Raw genomic sequence first — 21,652 nt, forward strand, 5'->3', positions numbered from 1 at the left:
TCACAAAGACTTATGCCCCTTTACGCTCACACCCACACACATACATATATAGACACACTCTCACAGATACTCATACTCCACACGCACACATGGAACAGATGTTGCGTGACCTTGATAAGTATGTCCCTGTTGGGCAGGGGAGAAGTGATAAGATAAGGTATGGGAATCGTGGTTTACTAAAGAAATTGTATCTCTTGCTCAGTGGAAGAGGGAGGCCTATGCGATGTTGAGACGAGACAGTTCAGATGAGGTGATGGACAGTTACAGATTAACTAAGAAGAATTTAAAGAGAGTTAAGATGAGCAAGGAGGGGACGTGGGCAGTCTTTAGCAGGTAGAATAAAGGAGAGCCCTAAAGCTTTCTATAGGTATGTGAGGAATAAAAGGATGACGAGGGTAGGAATAAGGCCAATCAAAGACAGAAGTGGGAAGTTGTGTGTGGACCCTGTGGAGATCGGAGAGGTGCTAAATGAATATTTCTCATCTGTTTTCACTCAGGAAAAGGAGAATATTGTAGAGGAGAAGACGGAGATACAAGCTTTTAGACTAGAAAGGACTAGTAAGGAGGAGGCGTTATCAATTCTAGAAGGTATGAAAGTAGATCAGTCACTTAGGATGGATTCTGGGAAGGTGGGGAGGAGATGGCGGAGTCATCTCATGTACTCGTAATTGTCTACAGGGTTAGTTCTAGAGGACTGAAGGATTGGAAATGTTGTGCCCTTGTTCAAGAAGGGCAGTAGAGATGACCCAGGTAATTATAGACCAGTGAGCCTTACGTCTGTTGTAGGAAAGGTTTTGGAAAGGATTATAAGAGATCAGATTTAAAATCATCTAGCAAGCAACAATTTGATTGGAGATAGTCAACATGGTTTCATCAAGGGAAAATCGTGTCTCACAGACCTAATTGAGTTTTTTGAGAAGGTGACCAAACATGTGGATGAGGTTAAGGCAATTGACGTGGTGTACGTAGACTTCAGTAAAGCCTTTGATAAGGTTCCACATAGGCTATTAGAGAAAATGAGGATGCATAGGATTGAGGGTGATTTGCTGTTTGTCATTTTTATAAATGACTTGGACGCAGGCATAGGTGGATGGCTTAGTAAGTTTGCAGATGACACTGAAGTCATTGGAGTGGTTGACACTGTGGAATAATGTTGCAGGTTGCAGGAGGACTTGGGTAAGCTGCAGAATTGGGCTGAGAGGTGGCAAATGGAATTCAATGCAGATAAATGAGAGGTGATTCACTTTGGGAAGAATAACAGGAAGGACGAATACTGGGTCAATGGAAAGATCCTTGGTTGAGTGGATATGCAGAGGGATCTTGATGTCCATGTACGTAGATTCCTCTGGAATATTGTGTACAGTTCTGGTCGCCCCATTACAGGAAGGATGTGGAAGCATTGGAAAAGGTGCAGAGGAGATTTACCAGGGTGTTGCCTGGCCCGGAAGGAAGGTCTTATGAGGAAAGGCTGAGGGACTTGGGTCTGTTCTCATTGGAGAGAAGAAGGCTAAGAGGAGATTTAATAGAGACACATAAGATGATCAGAGAATTAAATAAGATGGACAGTGAGAGTCTTTTTCCTAGGATGATGACGTCGGCTTGTAATGAGGAGGCATAGCCTGCAAATTGAGGGGTGATAGATTTAAGACAGATGTCAGAGGCAGGTTCTTTACTCAGTGACGTAAGGGTGTGGAATGCCCTGCTTGCCAATGTAGTTAACCCAACTACATGAGGGTCATTTAAACAGTCCTTGGAAAAGCATATAGATGGTAGGATAGTGTAGGGTGATGGGCTTAGATTAGTTCACAGATTGGTGCAAAATCAAGGGCCTGTTCTGCGCTGTATTGTTCCTTGTTCTGTCTGACAGGAAGAGTACGTCACTCTACTGAAGGCCATCTTTGCTCCTTAACAAACAGACTTAGAAAATAGCTTGGTCTTACTACTGTAAAAGACTGCTTCTAGCTAACTGACTACCTATGTTTTATATATTTAATATTTAATCAAAAGACAGATCTTGATAAAACATAAAATAAGAACTCGTCTACTCACTGTTGCAGATTTACGGCAAGGTTACACTCAAACTATGCACTTAGCTTCTCCTGTGCTGTGAGCTCTCCCACATGGGTTCCTCCGAGGACAACTGTAAATTACACTGTTTATTAATTTTTCTTAGATGCACTCCGATATCCAGAGATAGTTGAACTCAAACAACAAAGGCAGTAGTTGTGCAGATTCACTACTGTGTTGGACAGCAGTGTCAGTTTCTTTTTCTGATCATGTGGTTTCTCCCTTTTGTGTCTTTCCCTCCTTTTTAAAGTGTTGTTTTGATCTTTATCCCCCACTGTTCCAAAACAATGCAACAGCTTATAAAACAGTAATTACTGCTCCTGGAATTTGAGGAAATCACGTCCAACACTTAAAATACCCCAAAAAAGGAGCAGCTCTTAGTGCCACAATTTTTTTCTGTCCTCCATTTTGGATTACCCAGAATCCTCAAGCCATTATCTTTATTCGTTTCACCAACTTTATTCCCTAGTCACCATTTAGATCTTCCTCCCCTGCTATTCTCTCAGATGAGACCAGAGTGTTCAAAATGTTGGTATTCTATTTGACCCTGAGCAGAGTTTCCATTCATCCCTGTGCTTGCTTATCTATTTCACTGCTAGTTTGCCAAAAGTTCAGTCTAAAAATTCTCATCCTTGTGTTCAAGTCCCTGTATTGACATGTACCCCTCTAACCTTATAATCTTCTTAGGCCCCTCTCTGTTCCCTCAACCATGGCATCTTGTATAGTTCCCATTTTCTTTGCTCCACTACTGGTTGCTTGCCTTTACAATCAAAGCCTTTGGCTCATGAATTCCTTCCAAAAATCAGTCTAACTCCCAGCTTTTCAAAATGCTTTTTAAAAGACTGACTGTTTTACCAAATACTGGATTAGTGGTGCTGGCAGAGCACAGCAATTCAGGCAGTATCCAAGGAGCAGCGAAATCGATGTTTCGGGCAAAAGCCCTTCATCAGGAATAAAGGCAGTGAGCCTGAAGCATGGTGAGATAAGCTAGAGGAGGGTGGAGGTGGGGAGAAAGTAGCATAGAGTACAATGGGTGAGTGGGGGAGGGGATGAAGGTGATAGGTCAGGGAGGAGAGGGTGGAGTGGATAGGTGGAAAAGGAGATAGGCAGGTAGGACAAGTCCGGACAAGTCATGGGAACAGTGCTGAGCTGGAAGTTTGGAACTAGGGTGAGGTGGGAGAAGGGGAAATGAGGAAACTGTTGAAGTCCACATTGATGCCCTGGAGTTGAAGTGATTCGAGACGGAAGATGAAGCGTTCTTCCTCCAGGTGTCTGGTGGTGAGGGAGTGGCAGTGAAGGAGGCCCAGGATCTTCATGTCCTCGGCAGAGTGGGAAGGGGAGTTGAAACATTGGGCCACAGGGCGGTGTGATTGACTGGTGCGGGTGTCCCGGTGATGTTCCCTAAAGCGCTCTGCTAGGAGGCGCCCAGTCTCCCCAATGTAGAGGAGACCACATCAGGAGCAACAGATTTTTTTTACCTCTGTTTTACCAAATAGCTTCCTCAAGTACTGATGTATTATATTGTACACTCGAAGCACCATAGCATACAACACCACAGGCCAAGTAGTTATGTGCTTGACAACCAGCAACACGATGGCCAATGGGCCTCCTTCCATGCTGGTGAAACTGTGAATTTAATCAAGCATCCTAATATTTCCTTGGATTTGTGTCAATTCACCACAGTAGAGGTACAATGTAAATGCAGCATCCTAATTACGAACTGCAAACTAAATTATGCTGTGGGCAATGTGATGAAAATAGTTTCCATTCCATTTTTACCTTAGCACCGTGTAATGCAATTTATTATTGTGATTCTAATTTTTTTTTGCACAAATTGTATGCTTTTGTAACTGCAAAAGCTGGGAATGGTTATCACAACTATGTCTACTTTTCAACTATTCCAATATATTAGTTTTAATTATGTTGTCCCTCTGAGCCCAGATCCGTCATTGGATGATGCTTTACTAAAGGCTGTTGGAGATTGACTTCATCAAAAGTTTACTTTCATCTATCAAAATGTGTTTGTTATAAATATTTTTAGTTTTTATTTAACATTGGTAATGTTAGTACATCATTTTTCAATTGTAGATTACACATTTTGGTGGTTAATTTGTTTTCTGTGACCCTTTTTATTCAAACTTAGATACAGATACCCATTGCCACCAACTAATCAGCAGTTCTCTGATCTTGCACAAATTGACAAAGGTAAACATCAATGTATAACACCTATTTACTGTAACTGACCCCAATCCATGACAGGGGCCCAATCCAAAACAAGGATATGGTTAGAAGGAATAAATGAAAGATTAATCTGAGTTGTATTTTAAGGAACATCGTAAATGAGAAGAACAAATAGTTGAATTTAGAAAAGGAATGTTAGTACATGAAATCTGAACAATGATTATCAGCAGAATGATGCAAAGATTTAATAGAATTTAAACTTTTGAAATATTGTGTGCAATTCTGGTCTTCCTCCTATTGGAAGGATGTTGTGAAACTTGAAAGGGTTCAGAAAAGATTTACAAGGATGTTGCTAGGGTTGGAGGATTTGAGCTATAGGGAGAGGCTGAACAGGCTGGGGCTGTTTTCCCTGGAGCGTCAGAGGCTGAGGGGTGACCTTATAGAGGTTTACAAAATTATGAGGGGCATGGATAGGGTAAAGAGGCAAAGTCTTTTCCCTGGGGTCAGGGAGTGCAGAATTAGAGGGCATAGGTTCAGGGTGAGAGGGGAAAAGATATTAAAGAGACCTACAGGGCAACTTTTTCACAGAGGGTAGTACGTGTATGGAATGAGCTGCCAGAGGAAGTGGTGGAGGCTGGTACAATTGCAGCATTTAAAAGGCATCTGCATGGGTATATGAATAGGAAGAGTTTGGAGGGATATGGGCCGGGTGCTGTCAAGCGGGACTAGATTGGGTTGGGATATTTGGTCGGCGTGGACAGGTTGGACTGAAGGGTTTGTTTCTATGCTATACATTTCTATGACTCTATGACTGTATAAAATCATGAGGGGCATGGATAGGATATATAGACAAAGTCTTTTCCCTGGGGTGGGGGAGCCCAGAACTAAAGGGCATAGGCCTAGGGTGAGAGAGGAATGATATAAAAGAGACCTAAGGAGCAACTTTTTCATGCAGAGGCTGGTGCGTGTATGAAATGAGCTGCCAAAGGAAATGGTGGACGCTGGTACAATTGCAACATTTAAAAGGCATCTGGATGGTTATATAAATAGGAAGGGTTTGGAGGGATTTGGACCAAGTACTGGCAAATGGGAGTAGGTTAGGTTGGGATATCTGGTCGGCTTAGACAAGTTGGATCAAAGGGTTTGTTTCCGTGCTGTACACCTCTTTTGAGGCCCTGTAGATTGACTAAATCACAATTATAGGCTCTGTTTCCGAATTGGGAAACTAGGAACCTATGTGGTGCTGTTGATCCTAAACCTTGTGAATATTTCTGCATTTTTTATGTGCATGTTACCTTTGCATACTATTGGAAGCAGATGCATTGAAAGTGCTATTTCCCTTTGAGTGGTTGCTGATGTCAGAGGTTAGATCGGTAAGTATCAATATTTACAAGATGTTCCACAGATCACAAGATTGAACAAAATCATAAATTAGACTTTGAAAAACAAATATTGCAGGTGCGAAAAACCTATGTAATAAAAGTAAACAGTTTTTAAAGTATTCAGGTTGGACAACATGTATAGAAAGAAAAACAGGATTAATGTTTGGATTGAATGTTTTTTTTAATCTGAGCTGGGAACAGTCAAAAATGTCCTAGTATTTGAGTAAGTGGTGGATTAGACGAGGGTAAAATCGACATGGCTGATCAAACACAAAGGGAGTTGAAAGCAATAACAATCTGCAGGTTGAGAGAAATCTTGGAGAAAAGAAAAGTAGACCTTCAAAATAGGCATTCGTAGGCTGTGAATTAGATGCTAATCGAAAAGGACATGTTGGAAATCATTGTTTAGAAAGTTCAGCTGCACTTGAAAGAAAACATCTATATTTGAATAATTTAATAAATACATCAACAAACTTTACTAATGACTTGTTTGTAGCTTCATTTATGTGTGAATATAAAAGGATCAACTAAGCCAGTGCACCCTTGTAATTGTAAAACTATTTATTTTGTCTGATAATAAATGAAATCTTCTATATTGAAATGCCTAGAGTCATAGAATTGTTCAGTGTGGAAACAAAACTCTTTGGTTCAACTCATCCATGCCAACTAGATATCCTGAATTAATCTAGTCCCATTTTCCAGTTTTTGGTCCATATACTTCTAAACCTTTCCTATTCGTGTACCCATCCAGATGCCTTTTAAATGCTGTAATTGTACCAATCTCCACCACTTCCTCTGGCAGCTCATTTCATATACACCCTATCCTCTGCATGAAAAGGTTGCCCCTTAGTTTCCTTTTAACTCTTTCCTCTCACCTTAAATCTATGCCCTCTGATATGGGACTCCCCGTCTCAAAGAAAACAACCTTGGCTATTCACCCTATCCACCCCCCTCATGATTTTCTTTAAACCCCTGTAAGGTCACTCTTCAGCCTCTGATTCTCCAGGAAAATAGCCTCAGCCTATGCAGTCTTCCCTATAGCTCAAACCCTCCAATTCCGGCAACATCCTTGTCAATCTTTTCTGAACCTTTCCAAGTTTACAACATCCTTCCAATAGGAGGGAGACTAGAATTGCACACAGTATTTCAATAGTGGCATAACCAATGTCCTGAACAGCCACAACATGATCTCCCAACTCTTGTACTCGATGCACTGACTGATAAAGGCAAGCGTTCTGAATGTCACCTTCACTACCTGTCTACCTGCGACTCCATTTTCAAGGAGCTGTGAATCTGTACCCCAATTCTCTTTGGTTGGCAACACTCCCCAGGACCCCGTCACTAAATATATAAGTACTGACCTGGTTTGCCTTACCAAATGTTACACCTCACATTTATCTAAATTGAACTTCATCTGCTGATCCTCAGTCCATTGGCCCATCTGATGAAAGTCCTGTTGTAGTCTGAAGTAACCTTTGCTGTCAACAACACTTCTAGCTTTGGTGTCATCTGTAAACTTACTAACCACACCTCCTATGCTCACATCCAAGTTACTAATATCAATGACAAAAAACAGTAGACACAAGACCGACCCTTGAAGCACACCGCTGGTCACACACCTCCAGTCCAAAAAGTGATTCTCCACCATCATCCATCTTCAAGCCAATTTTTTTATCAAAATGGCTTCCTCTGCCGTGATTCCATGTGATCTAACCTTACTAATCACTCTACCATGCAGAATCTTGTTGAATGTCTTGCTGAAGTACACGTAGAGGACCACCACTGTGCCTTCATCAATCATCTAGTCAGTTCTTCAAAAAAATCCAAGTTAGTGAGACACTATTTCCCATGCACAAAGCCACATTGACTATCCCTAATCAGTACTTGCCTTTCTAAGTAAATCCTGTCCCTCAGAATCCCTTCTAAAAACTTACCTATCACTGACGACAAGCTCATCAGTCTATTGTGCCTTGGCTTTCCTTTACTACCTTTCATGAATAATGATACCATACTAGCCAACCTTCAGTCTTCCTGCACCTCACCTGTGGCTATGGATGATATAAATATTTCAGCAAAGGACCTGCAATCAATTCCCTCGCTTCCCACATAGTTCTGGATACACCTGATCAGGTCTGGTGGATTTATCTACTTTTGTCTTTTAAGACCTCCACCACCACTCTTTAATCTGGACAGTTTTCAAGATACTACGGTTTATTTTTCCAAATTCCCTAGCCTCCATATCATTCTCCACAGAAAAATACTAATGCGAAATATTCTTGCGGTTTCACCATTAGATGGCTGTGTTGATCTTTAAGTGCCCTATCCTTTATCTAGTTACTCTTTTGTTCATCATGTATCTGTAGAATCTCTCTGGATTCTCCTTAACCTTATTTACCAAAGCTATCTCACGTCTCCTTTCTGGCCTCTTGATTTCCTTTTTGAGTATATACCTACTACCCTTCCTCCTCTTCAGGATTTATTCAATCCCAGCGATTTATACCTGACGTGCATCCTTCTTTTTCCTTGATCAGAGCCTCAATTTCTCTAATCGTACAGCATTCCCTACACCTTCCAGCCTTGCCTTTCCCCCTAACAGGAACATACTGTCTTTGGACTTTTATTATCTCATTTTTAAAGGCCTCCCACTTTCCACATGGCCCATTACCTCTGAACAGCCCCTCCAAATAAACTTTTGAAAGTTCTTGCCCAATATTGTCAAAAATTGGCCTTACTCCAATTTAGAACTTTAACTTTTAGATTAGATCTATCCTTTTTTTAACTATTTTAAAACTAATCGAATTATGATCACATGCTGAAGTATTATTTAATGCAGTTTAAGGATACATGTGGAATTGTTTTTATATTTTGTATTATTGTGCTCTGGTTACTTTTTCAAATGAAATTGTTGATCTCAATCAGTTTGAATTTTATGGTACACCAATTATAAATCTTTTAGAAGCAGTACATTATGGATAATTGGACCACATCTCAATATCAAGAATAATTGTTTTTAATGTCCTGTACTATTTTTTTGCAGAAAGGATAGAAGAATTGATAACATTGCTATACAGCAATTTGTTGCAAGAAAAGCAGACCTTCTCTTTGCCCCATCATGGAAGTCAGTGGCCAGAACTGATTTGAATGATGAAGACACTGAAGGTGGTGATCATGTAGCAAGTACATGACGTTGTCTAGAGCAGTGTCCTTTTTCATATTTCTTGAATTTTTCTTAAAGTTTAAACATTTGGAATATTTCTTCCAATTTTGTATAAGAAATGCACACCAATTAGATTAATATCTTAATTACTAATCTTTTCCACTTAAATTTTCTGAAGGATTGTTATTCTTTGTTCTTTCTTTAGCTCTCCTCCTTCCAGGTTCTCCAAGTCTTTTTATTTGAAGAAAGTTAAACCTCTGCCTTTATTGTCTTGAGGCAAATGGCAGGTTGTTGTAATAATATTCTAAAACCATCTCTGAGAGCAAGTTCTAGATTCAAGATCCATCTCAGAAAGTTGAGCACAGAATCTAAGCTAGCACTTTAGAGGTACAAACTTTCAAAAGAAACAATTGCTACATCAGTTGGACATAAAAGATCACATTGGCAATAGGGGAGGCAATGGCTTAGTGGTACTATTGCTGGACTGTTAATCCTATGCGATTCACTAATACCTTGGAGGGAAAGAAATGTCATCCTTACCTGGCCTACACGTGACTCTTAACTGCCCTCTGAGCAATTAGGGATGGGCACTAAATGCTGCCTAGCCAGTGATACCTTCATCCCGTGAATGAATTTGAAAAAACTTCAAGAAGACTAGGGAAGCCGTGGTCAACATTTGTTCCTCAGCTAACACTTAAAACAGATAATCAAGTAATTTAATTGGTTACTGGTTTTGGACTCTTCTATGTGCAAACTAGCTGGCATATTTTCTACATTTGGCTGTAAATTGCAGCCAAACGTACAGTTTTGTGAAAAGGAAATGTTGAGGTTATGAAAGATGCAATATGAGAGATATTTGTTTATTTCCTTTCTCAAGTAGTTTGAATGGAAAATACTCTTGGATATGTTGCTAAGATTAAGGCAATACAATTTGCTCTAAAACACTATGATCTAGGGCAGCACAGTAACTCAGTGGTTAGCACTGCTGCCTCACAGCGTCAGGGACCCGGATTCGAATCGCACTTCAGATGATTGTCTGTGTGGAGTTTGCATATTTTCCCTGTAACTGTGTGGGTTTCCTCCCACAATACAAAGATGTGCAGGTTAAGTGCATTGGCTGTGCTAAATTGCCCATAGTGTTAGCTGCATAAGTCAGAGGGAAATGGGTCTGGGTGGGTTACTCTTCAGAGGGTCAGTGTGGACTTGTTGGGCCAAATTGCCTGTTTCCACACTGCAGATAGTCTAGTCTAGTCTAATCTAATCTAATCTAGACATAAAATGGCCCCTTCTAGAGGAAGATATACAAAAGACACAATTGCATTTGTCATTCTTGGGTAACCTGAAGAGAAGTGGAAACAAGGATGGATTGAGCAGTTACTGTAATTGTTCAGATTCAGAATGTTAACCAAAATTTGAATTCCAATATTTGAAATAAATGTTGGGCTCATTATCACCTAAAACGGTTGACGTTCTAGTATGGTTAAGTATGTATTATGATAGAATCCCAATCTCTGTATATCCTGAAATCCTTTTTTTTCTTTTATAGACTATTATGCAATTATGCCTCCTATAGAGCAGCTGATGGAAGTGCCAAGTGATGACAAAAGACAATACTTTTTCCGTGATATTGAACGTGGGGATGTAGTGATTGGACGAATTACATCCATTCGTGATTTTGGGTTCTTCGTAACATTGATCAGCCTTGGAGGAGACCTTGTACGGGACATCGAATCATTGGAAATAACAGTACGATATTGTAACATGGGTTATTGTTAGAAATAATTAAAATTTTTGGAAATTATACAAATTAATAAGTTGTAACTGTACATAGAACATAGAACAATACAGCGCAGAACAGTCCCTTTGGCCCTCGATGTTGTGCCGACCTGTGAACTAATTGAAGCCCATCACCCTACACCATCCATCATCATCTATATGCTTATCCATGGACTGTTTAAATGCCCTAATGTGGTTGAGTTAACTACATTGGCAGGCAGGGCATTCCAGGCCCTTACTACTCTCTGAGTAAAGAACGTGTCTCTGACATCTGTTTTAAATCCTCTAAATTTGCAGCTATGCCCCCTCGTACAAGCAGATGTCATCATCCTAGGAAAAAGACTTGTACTGTTCATCCTATCTAATCCTCTGTCTGTGACTCTGTTAAATCCCCTCTTAGCCTTCTTCTCTCCAATGAGAACAGACCCAAGCCCCTCAGCCTTTCCACATAAGACCTTCCCTGCAGACCAGGCAACATTCTTATAAATCTCCTCTGCACCTTTTCCAATGCTTCCACATTCTTCCTGTAATGGGGCGACCAGAACTGTACACAATATTTCAAGTGAGGCCACACTAGTGTTTTATACAATTGCAGCATGACATCATGGCTCCAAAACTCAATCCCTCTACCAAAAAAACCTAACACACTGTATGCCTTCTTAACAAAACTATTAACCTGGATGGCAACTTTCAGAATCTGTGTACATGGACACAAATATCCCTCTGCACATTCACACTAGCAAGAATTTTTCCATTGACCCAGTATTCTGTCTTCCTGTTATTCTTCCCAAAGTGAATCATCTCACATTTAGCCACATTGAACTCCATTTGCCACCTTTCAGCCCAATTCTGCAGGTTATCCAGGTCCCCCTGCAACATTTCTCCACACTGTCCACCATCCACTGACTTTAGTGTCATCTGCAAACTTACTAACCCATCCACCTATGCCTGCATCCAAGTCGTTTATAAAAATGACAAACCGCATTTCTCCCAAAATAGATCCTCGTGGCACCCCACTAGTAACTGCACTCCAGGCTGAATATTTTCCAACAACCACCACTCGCTGCCTTCTTACAGAAAGCCAGTTCGTAATCCAAACTGCTAAATCACCTTTAATTCCATGCCTCTGCATATCTTCAATAGCCTACCATATGGAACATTATCAAAGGCTTTGCTGAAGTCCATGTACACCACGTCAACTACCCTACCCTCATCCACATGTTTGGTTACTTTCACAAAAAGAGACATGTCCTGCCGTTGGCAAAACCATATCGACTATCTCTAATCAAATTGTTGCTTGCTAGATGATTATAAATCCTGTCTCTTATCCTTTCAAAATCTTTCCTACAGCAGATGTAAGGCACACTGGTCTATAATTACCTGGGTCATCTCTACTGCCCTTCTTGAACAAGGGCACAACATGTGCAATCTTCCAGTTCACTGGTACTAAACATGTAGACAATGACCCTCAAAGATAAAGGCTAAAGGGTCCACCACCTCCTCCCTAGCTTCCCAGAGAATTCTCGGAAAAATCCCATCCAGCCCAGGTGACTGATTTACTTTCACATCTTCGAGAATTGATAACACCTCCTCCTTACTAACTTCAATCCTTTCTAATCTAACAGCTCCTATCTTAGTCTTCTCCTCTACAATATTCTCCTTTTCCTGAGTGAAAACAGATGGGAAATATTTGTTTAGCCCCTCTCCGATCTTCACAGGGTTCACACACAACTTCCCATTTCTGTCTTTGATTGACCCTGTTCCTAACCTAGCCATCCTTTTATTCCTCCCATATCAATAAAAAATGTTCTAATGCGAGTATGTCGGATGGATCAGTTTTTGTCCAAGGCATGCAGGAGGTTTTCCTGACACAGTGTGTTGAAGGGATGACAAGAGGGGAGGCCACAGTGGATCTGGTACTGAACCAGGTCAGGTGTTTGACTTAGTGGTAGTTGAGCAATTTGGAGAGAGTGACCATAATTCGGTTTGACTGGCCCTATTCCTAACCTAGTCATCCTTTTATTCCTCCCATATCTGTAAAAAGCCTGAAGGTTCTCCTTTATTCTACCTGCTAAAGGCTGCTCATGTCCCCAACTTGCTCTTCTAACTCTCTCTTAAAATCCTTCCTAGCTAGTCTGTACCTCTCCATCGCCTCATTTGAACCATCTCGTCTCAACATCACATAAGCCTAGGTGAGTGAGTTTTGCAGATGCTGGAGATTAGAGTTGAGAATGTGATGCTGGAAAAGCACAGCAGGTCAGGCAGTATCTGAGGAACAGGAAAATCGACACTTTGGGCAAAAGCCCTTAAGCATCCCTCTTCCACTTAACAAGAGATACAATTTCTTTAGTAAACCATAGTTTCCTTACCATATCACTTCCTCCCTGCCTGACACGGGCATACCTATCAAAGACATGCAATGCCTATTTCTTAAACCAGCTCCACATTTTTGATTGTCCCCATCCTCTGCATTTTGCTGCCCTATTCTATGCCTCTTAAGTCTTGCCTAATCGCAATATAATTGTCATTCCCCCATCTATAACTCTTGCCTTGTGGCATGTACCTATCTCTTACCATTGCTAAACTAAATGCAACTGAATTATGGTCAGTCTCTCCAAATTGCTCAACTACCATTAAAGCAACCACCTGACCTGGTTCAGTACCAGATCCACTGTGGCCTCTCCTCTTCAACACACTGTGTCAGGAAACCCTCCTGCATGCCTTGGACAAAAACTGATCCATCCGACGTACTCGAGTTACAACATTTCCAGTCAATGCGAGGGAAGTTGGTGTCCAATAATGACCACCCTGTTCCTTTCACTCTTGCCCAGAATTGATTTGCCAATCCTCTCATCCACATCCCTGGAACTTTGCAGAGGCCTATAAAAAAGTATCTCCCAACAGTGTGATTGCTCCTCTCCTGTTTCTAACCTCAGCTCACACCACCTCAGTAGATGAGTTCTTGTCAAAAGTTCTTTCAGCCACTGTTATACCATCCTTGACTAACAAAGTCACACCTCCCCTCTTTTACCACCTTTCCTGATCTTAATGAAAGATCTAAACTCTGGAGTCTACAACATCCATTCCTGACCTTACTCTATCCATGTCTCAGAAATGGCTACAACATCAAAGTCCCAGGTGCCTATCAATGCTGCAAGCTCACCCACATTATTCCGGATACTCTTGGCATTGAAATAGACACACTTCAAACCAACTTGCTGTCTGCCAGGTCACTCCTGTGACCATGAAATCCCATCCATGTCTTCCCTACTCTTATCCTCCTGTGTACTGGAACTACAACACACGTTCCATCCTCCTGCTGAGCTAGTTTAAACCTTCCCGAATAGCACTAGCAAATTTCCCACCCAGGATATTAGTACCCCTCTGGTTCAAGTGAAGACCGTCCTATTTGTCGAGGTCCCACCTTCCCCAGAATGGGCCCCAATTATCCATAAACCTGAAACCCTCCCGCTTGCATCATCCCTGCAGCCACATGTTCAGCTGATATCTCTCCCTATTCTTTGCCTTGCTATCACGTGGCATAGGTAACAAACCAGAGATAACAACTCTGTTTGTTCTAGCTCTCAGCTTCCACCCTAGGTCCCTGAAATCCTGCCTTACATCCCTATTCCTCTTTCTACCCATGTCGTTAGTACCTATGTGGACCATGATTTGGGACTGCTCACCCTCTCCCTTCAGGACCCCAAAGACATGATCCAAGACATCATGGATCCTGGCAGCTGGGAGGCAACACACCAACCATGAGTCTCTTTCATTCCCAACAAACCTTCCATCTGACCCTCTAACTATTGAGTCCCCAATGACTAACACTGTCCTCCTTTTCCCCCTTTCCCTTCTGTGCAACAGGGGCAGACTCTGTGCCAGGAGAGGGATAAGAGAAATTTTGAACATACTAGAGGGATAAGAGAATTTTCACGAAGACGTTACCAAAATTGCTGTCTGAGAAAATAATAAAACTTGCGTTGAAAATTAATCGGTTTCTTATCTTGTAAACAACTGGAAATATAAAAGAACGTTTGATAAAGAAACAAATCTCTTCTTATTTATGTTTACCTCAACTTGTGAGCAGCACAATCCAAATTGAATTACCCACGTCATACTGAGGCTTCTCATTTTTATCTGTTGTATAATGTCCATCCAAAATTCATTACTCTTTGGCCTACAATTAATTGAGTTTTCTTTACAAAGATTCAAATGTTTGAAGCCTCATGACTGATCTTTAAATTAATGAAACAAGCTTTTAATTTGTCCCTCTAAATTTTAAACATATGCAAAGAAAATTGCACGATGTATTGATTAGGTGTTAAATTATTACAGGCGCTTTGTCCCTTAAGAGATGTTCCTTCACATGGAAAACATGAAGATCCTATGTCTTACTTTCAAGTAGGAGATCTCATAAGAGGTAATGAAAGTCTTTCTTTTTTCGGGAAGTTGATGTTGACTTAAATGTGTTTCCAGTTTCCTCCATGTATTCTCTCTTTCTTTAATTTTTTTCAGCTGCCTTAAAAGATGTTGATCGTTATCATGAAAGGCTTGCGATAACTTTGCATCCTTCAGCACTTCCAACTCATCTTTCTCATTGGAAATTAGGTGTCATTAGTAGGGAAGATCTTCCTACTTATTACAGGTACAGATGTTCAATATCCAACTTCACAGTAAACGATAGTTAAGAGTGCTGATAACTAATGTTCCTATATACAGATGTATGAGAGTTTATCGTCTTAGTGAGATTTCACTTGGGTTGTTGTTACTGTGAAACTCTCTAATTGTCATTAGAATTCCAGTATTAAATTTTAAACATGTTGTAAATAATGAAAATGAAAATTACCCATTATTGAGATACTTCATTATTAGCGAGTTTTGAGAAGATTTGTAGCTCAGGTTGAGGTTTTGGATGTAGGTTTGCTCGCTGAGCTGAATGGTTCATTTCCAGACGTGGACCTATGCCTTACCACCCACTTCACCTTCAACAACAAAACTTACAAACAAACCAATGGAACATCCATGGGATCTCCAATATCAGGGTTCTTAGCAGAGGCAGTAATGCAGAGACGTGAAGAAGCTCTGCCAACTATCCAACCCAAACTCTGGGTCTGCTTCGTGGATGACACCTTTGTCATCATTAAATGAAACAAGTTAGAGGAAACCTTCAAGACCATCAATATTACCTTTACTGGCATAAAATTCACTATAGAGGAGGAAAACAACAAACTGCCATTCCTAGATGTCACAGTGGAGCAAACAGCCAATAGGGAGTTTCAAACCAGCATCTACAGAAAACAGCACATACAGACCAAATATTGAAGTACAGAAGCAATCATCCCAACACCCACAAACAAGGCTGCATCAGAACACTATTTCAATGAGCCAACACACACTGCAGCATAGAAGAACTACGCAGAGCAGAGGCAAATCATCTAAAACATGTATTCAAAAGAATGGGTACCCAATGAACACAATCCACCGATTTCTCAGCAACAAACCCAAACAAGCAGACAAAACATGTCCAGAAACCCTAGCCACTCTCCCCTACATCAAAGACATTTCGGAAATGACTGCCAGACTACTCAGACCCCTTGGCATCATGATAGCCCACAACCCCACCAAACACTAAAAGAGCAGCTAATGAACTTGAAGGACCCTGTACAGACAATAAGCAAAACTAATGTCTTTTACAAAATACCAAGCAAGGACTGTAACAAACACTACATTGACAAACAGGCAGAAAACTAGCCACCAAGATACATGACCACCAACTAGCCACAAAAAGGCATGACCCTCTCTCACTAGTATCCTCACATACAGATGAGGAAGGACTCTACTTTGACTGGGACAATACATCCCTCCGAGGACAAGCCAAACAAAGACATGCGCGAAAATTCCTAAAAGCGTGGCATTCCGACTGAAACTCTATCAACAAACACACCGAGTTAGACCCCATCTACCACCCCCTGAGAAAAGGAACATGAAGTGACTTCATCACAGGAAATGACATCACCAACCCAAATAAACCCAAATATATAAATAAAAAGCAAGAATTTTCAGCATTGCTTTGCATGAAGTCCACTGAAGATGTTACCTAGTAAGCTAACAAAATGTATGGAAATGAACCTTTCAGCTCAGTGAGCAAACCTACATCCAATACTTCATTATTAATTTTGAGATTTCATATTTACAAGCTTGTAAACAATGGCTAATTTGGAGAACTGAACAAATACCTAGACTTTTATTTTTAAAAGGACATTGGTTCTGTTTGTAATTTAGTGATGTAACATGACTTAAGTACTTGCCTGGACTTGTTTACTGGAAAGCACAACTGAGTTTAAGGCTTTGGTTTGAATATTATTTGGACTCCTGTTGGGATGCTGTCTTCTGAGTGTGAAGCTACCCAGCTCATTCCCTATCTTTTTTTGGGGGTGGGGGGGGGAAACAAAAAAATCTTTTGGAGATTCTGGTGTGGGAACTGAAGAGCCAATGCAGCTGTTATCCTGAAAGACCTCTGAATTCTTGACAATTTCTGGATGAACTGTATCTGCAGAGGTCCCAGTGACAACTGCTTGTGTTTAGTGTTGCTTGTCTGCTGTGTGAGGACACCAACTGAGAATCACGTTGAATATTTCATTTTTTTACAAACACTAATTTATTGGCCAAAGTGTCTCTTTTCCCCAAAATTAAACTCTGAAGCGAAAGCTCTTTGTTTTTCCTTCTAATTGGCTTGTGATTTGGTGTGCACGAAGTAGATAATAGGGTAAATATTAAAGCTTTCATATTTCAAACTGTGTTTATCAACTTTATATTTTTGCCAAATAAGCTCTGTTTTCAAATGAAATCAACCTAGTTGATGGACCATTATGTTGGTCTGAATCTCCTATAAAGTATGTGATTGGACATTTTGGTTACTGGGCAAAACATTTTATATTTATGTTGTGACTAGTAGAATAGTGGGATGAAAGAGAGAGAGAAAACTGCACTTCTCCATTTGGAGGCAGAAATCTCATGTTATTGTTACTCAAATAGTAAACTAAGACCCAGGTAACTTCCAAGGTTCGAAACACACCATGGCAAATGGTGGAATTTGAAATTGATGATAAATTTGGAATTAGAAATTCAGTGATGACCATTGTCAATTTACCTGGTTCACTAATATCCTTCAGGAAAGGGAACTGACATCTGGTCTGGCCTACATCCAACTTTAGATCAACAGAAATATGGTTAACTCTTAACTGCCCTTGTCGTAACATATTCCCTTTCTCCAAAGGCATCTTAAGATGACTATGTACACTAGCCCAGCCAGAGACAGCCACATCCCAAGAGTGAATAAAAGAATTCCTCAGTTGTGACATAAAACTTGGGACTTGAGGGATAACCCAGGACCAGAATTATGTAATTGGAAGTGGGGTAATACTTGAAAAGGATAAAATTCATATTGCCAGATTTGTGTGGGTCAAAGTAAAACTTGTGCTACTTGCATGCAATTGAATATGTACAGCAGCCTGGAATAGATTTTTTTTAACTTTTTGAAGGAATTGACTGCTGCGCAACTGCTGAGTGTGGCGAAACACTCACAGTTAACGATTCCAGCTAGGAAACTTGAAATTCAGAAACTATTAGATGGAAATTTGAAGATTTGCAGTGACAAAGCTAGAACAACAAGTAGAATCCATAGAAAAGTTTGCACAGGCACCAATTGGAAAGGAAGAAGCTAGAGTGAGCGTTTGAGAGGAAAAGGAGTATATATTTCAATAAGTGGAAAAAGAGGCAGCATATTTTGAGCTGAAACTTGAATTGCAGAGAGAAAGAAAAGGGAGAGGAAATGTTTTCCATGTTCTTTTAAAAAAAGGCTGTTTCTGACTCCAAAGAAAAATTTTAATCAAGAAAGAACTGACTCAAGCCCAAGACCTAGTGGAGAGCATCAGCAAGCCCACCTCAGATTTGATGAAAGGGGACACTGAAGCATTTTTAAAAAAGCTGATTTGAAACGAATGTCATGGCAAAAAGAAAACTTGATACTGACTGGCAAACTTTGAGATTTATGGCATACTTTGCAAAGAGACTTATACAGATTGAGATGGTGAAACAGGCTATTCTGAGTTTCTCTGATTTGGTGCCTGAGGTTTGAAGCTTTCAGAACCTTCAGAAGTAATCTGAACAGACTTGAGTCGAATTTGACACAGCAGACAAAGTAACTTCATAGTTGGATATAGGCATTAAAGCGAGAGACTGGACAATTAGGGAGAGAGACACATGCTTTCATTGTTAGAGGCAGAATGATGAGATCTAATGAAGTTAATTACAGAATTTAAAGAAGTGAAAAGGGGCAACTCTGGGTATGACTTTATCCACACTTAATATTGGTGTAAGAGAATCCTCTCTCTTTAAACAGCATCTTTATCACTTCAGTCCAGAAACTATTCAAAGTAACCGTAGTATCCTGGTCATATTAATACACAAGCCTAATGGTTAAACCAAATTCTGCATTCAGTAACAAATACAGTCTCCTGATTGAGGAATTGGGTGGAAGACCATTGATAAGTTGGCAGTGCCAGATTTTTTACCGAAACACATTTATCATGGTATTCTGGCAGGTTTCCTTTAATCCCCCCCGGAGCTAAAGAAATATTGTGTTTTTTGTCACCCAGACAATCTTTTCTAATACTCGGTGTTTCCATTTGGGCAGAAAAATGCCATCGTAACTTTGCAGAAAAAATGAATCAATTGTTAGGTTATGCTCCCAATCATATGATTGACCTTAATGTGCTGGTGCGAGATGACACTTAAAAGTACCGCTTGGTACATTGGAAGCATTATTGATAAAAATTTGCAATTGTTTTATCATAAAGGTTACCAAAGTGAACTTTAAAAAAAATGTAAAAAAAAGCCTTTGTTCAAAGACAGCAAAAGTACAAACATGAATTGATTTCCCTGTCCCTAAGACGAAATGAGATGTCAAGCTTTTTGGAGGTGTGTGGTGACTAATGGAATTTAGTATCAATTAAGGAATAGCTGTATGCTGTGGCTGCAAAAGAAAGCCAAGGTATTGTGGTCAGGGAGTGCCAACCATCTTTTGAGAGGGTGTAAGCAATATTGATTTTTTTTAAAAAGCTGTTAGCTGTTCCAAATTTGCCAAAGACTTTCAAGTTTGCGGTTGATGTTCATGGCTTAGGATTAGGTGCAGTCCTACATAAGGTGGGTCAGGTATAGAGAAGTGTGATACTTTTCCAAAAATCTAAATCTGCATTAAAGATAGTCCACAGTGTAAAAAAAAATGAGAGTTTGGTCAGGTTCTTAAACATTTTGAAGCATATGTCCGTCATAACAACAGAGAGACATTGGTGTATACTGTTCATAATCTTGCAGTCTTTGTGAGAAAAATTCAAAAACCAGAATGCTGAACTATTCAGCATAGTTCACATTTGCAGTCTTAGGTTAATAGAATCATGCATTACAGCCCTTTCAGTCCATTAAGTCTCCTGCCAAATGTCCTATCAATTAAAAATGATCAACATTGCAAGGAAACCATGTAATTGCTGAGGCTGTATATTGACTTAGTTTGCTTTGAATTAAGAGTACCATAGGTTGTACTGGATAAAACAAGTATAGTTAGGTGTAAAGAGTGAAAGAAAATGTGTGAATATATATTTTTTTAAAATTTGTTTTCTTTACATCTAAAAGTGACATTTCATTTATTCCATGGATGGAATTATGAAAATATTCTATAATTAATTTTATTGAGGCTTCATGTTTAAAAATTATGGACTGTTGGAGAGATTCCTGAACTTTTTTTTAAAATAAAAACGATATTGGAACCTTTTGTTTTCTGAAGGATACTTCTTGACAGTCACATGTCTTCAGCTAATTGTCTGGACTTGTTTACTGGAAATCATAAGCTTGGATTCATAGTTTTATTCTGAATTTGCTTGGATCTCAATTTGGTTGCTTGCTGATGAGAAGCAACTGAACTCTCACTCTACCTTTTCTGAATAAACCTTCTAGGACTGTTCAGTGTAGGACTTTTCAAATGAACAGATGCATTTATTTTACAAGCTATTGAACTGCCCATGATTTCTGAGCAAATTGCCTGCAAAAGTCCCAGTGACAACTGAATGTGTTTTGTGACCTGCACATATGCCAGGATGCTGACTGAAAACCATCTAGAAAGCTTCCTATGTTATCAATCTTTTTCTTCAAGAACAAAGTTAATCTTTAGAGAGGAAGTGTTTTAGTTTTTCTTGAATTGATGTGTCCATGCTTATGGTGGTTTTGGTGGGGGTGGGAGGTCCATTTAAAACTCGAAATAATTCTATTTTATTATATCAAACTGTTAATCAGCTTTACATATTTGCTAAATAAGTCCTATCATCATAATAGATCAGTTTTATTTATTAAAGAAACTTGGTTGATTGTTTTTTTAAATTCTAATCCTAATGTAGCTAAGGTATATAACTAGCCTTATTGATAATTGTGAGTAATGGAATGTGAAAGAGACAATACACTCCTCCAACCTTGGAGCAACGGATGTGTCATTACTCAAGTACAGAATGTGTCATAATTTCCCAGGATGTATTGTATCTTACTTTACAATTCTTTTATCGATTTGATTCTTTCCGAAAAGAAAATACTTTGCACAAAGGAAATGGAAAGAAAATTGCAGGTTATGATTTCATAATTTACTGTAACAAACCAACCAAAGTCAACATAATTCAAACAATAAATGGGTGACAAATATTTAAACTAAAAAGGCATATTTTGGTACAATTCGTTGATGCAACTCAGATATGCCCCTTCAGTTACAAGTGCTGTCATTATTTTTCACACAAAACTTGTAATAGAGTCATAGAGATGTACAGCATGAAAACAGACCCTTCGGTCCAACCATACATGTCGACCAGATATCCCAACCCAATCTATACCCACCTGACAGCACCCGGCCTATATCCCTCCAAACTCTTCCTATTCATATACTCATCCAACTGCCTCTTAAATGTTGCAATTGTACCAGCCTCCACCACATCCTCTGGCAGCTCATTCCATACTTGTACCACCCTCTGTGTGGAAAACGCTGCCCCGT

At 39.8% G+C, this 21,652-nt stretch overlaps 1 protein-coding gene across 2 annotated transcripts in view; it reads left to right on the top strand.

Moving 5' to 3' along the window:
• Window positions 1-21,652, top strand: part of ttc14 (tetratricopeptide repeat domain 14) — a 63,078-nt gene that overhangs the window by 9,111 nt on the left and 32,315 nt on the right. The window contains exons 2-6 of one of the 2 annotated variants that reach the window (XM_060834733.1): window positions 4,211-4,272; window positions 8,668-8,789; window positions 10,334-10,533; window positions 14,902-14,986; window positions 15,082-15,211. In XM_060834733.1, the coding sequence (XP_060690716.1) occupies window positions 10,348-10,533; window positions 14,902-14,986; window positions 15,082-15,211 (401 nt within the window). In that variant the 5' untranslated portion in view covers window positions 4,211-4,272; window positions 8,668-8,789; window positions 10,334-10,347. The remainder of the gene's footprint in view (window positions 1-4,210; window positions 4,273-8,667; window positions 8,790-10,333; window positions 10,534-14,901; window positions 14,987-15,081; window positions 15,212-21,652) is intronic. The other variant, XM_060834732.1, reaches the window with a different exon arrangement.

Source organism: Hemiscyllium ocellatum, chromosome 13 (genome assembly GCF_020745735.1).
Source record: "Hemiscyllium ocellatum isolate sHemOce1 chromosome 13, sHemOce1.pat.X.cur, whole genome shotgun sequence".
NCBI classification, from domain to species: domain Eukaryota; kingdom Metazoa; phylum Chordata; class Chondrichthyes; order Orectolobiformes; family Hemiscylliidae; genus Hemiscyllium; species Hemiscyllium ocellatum.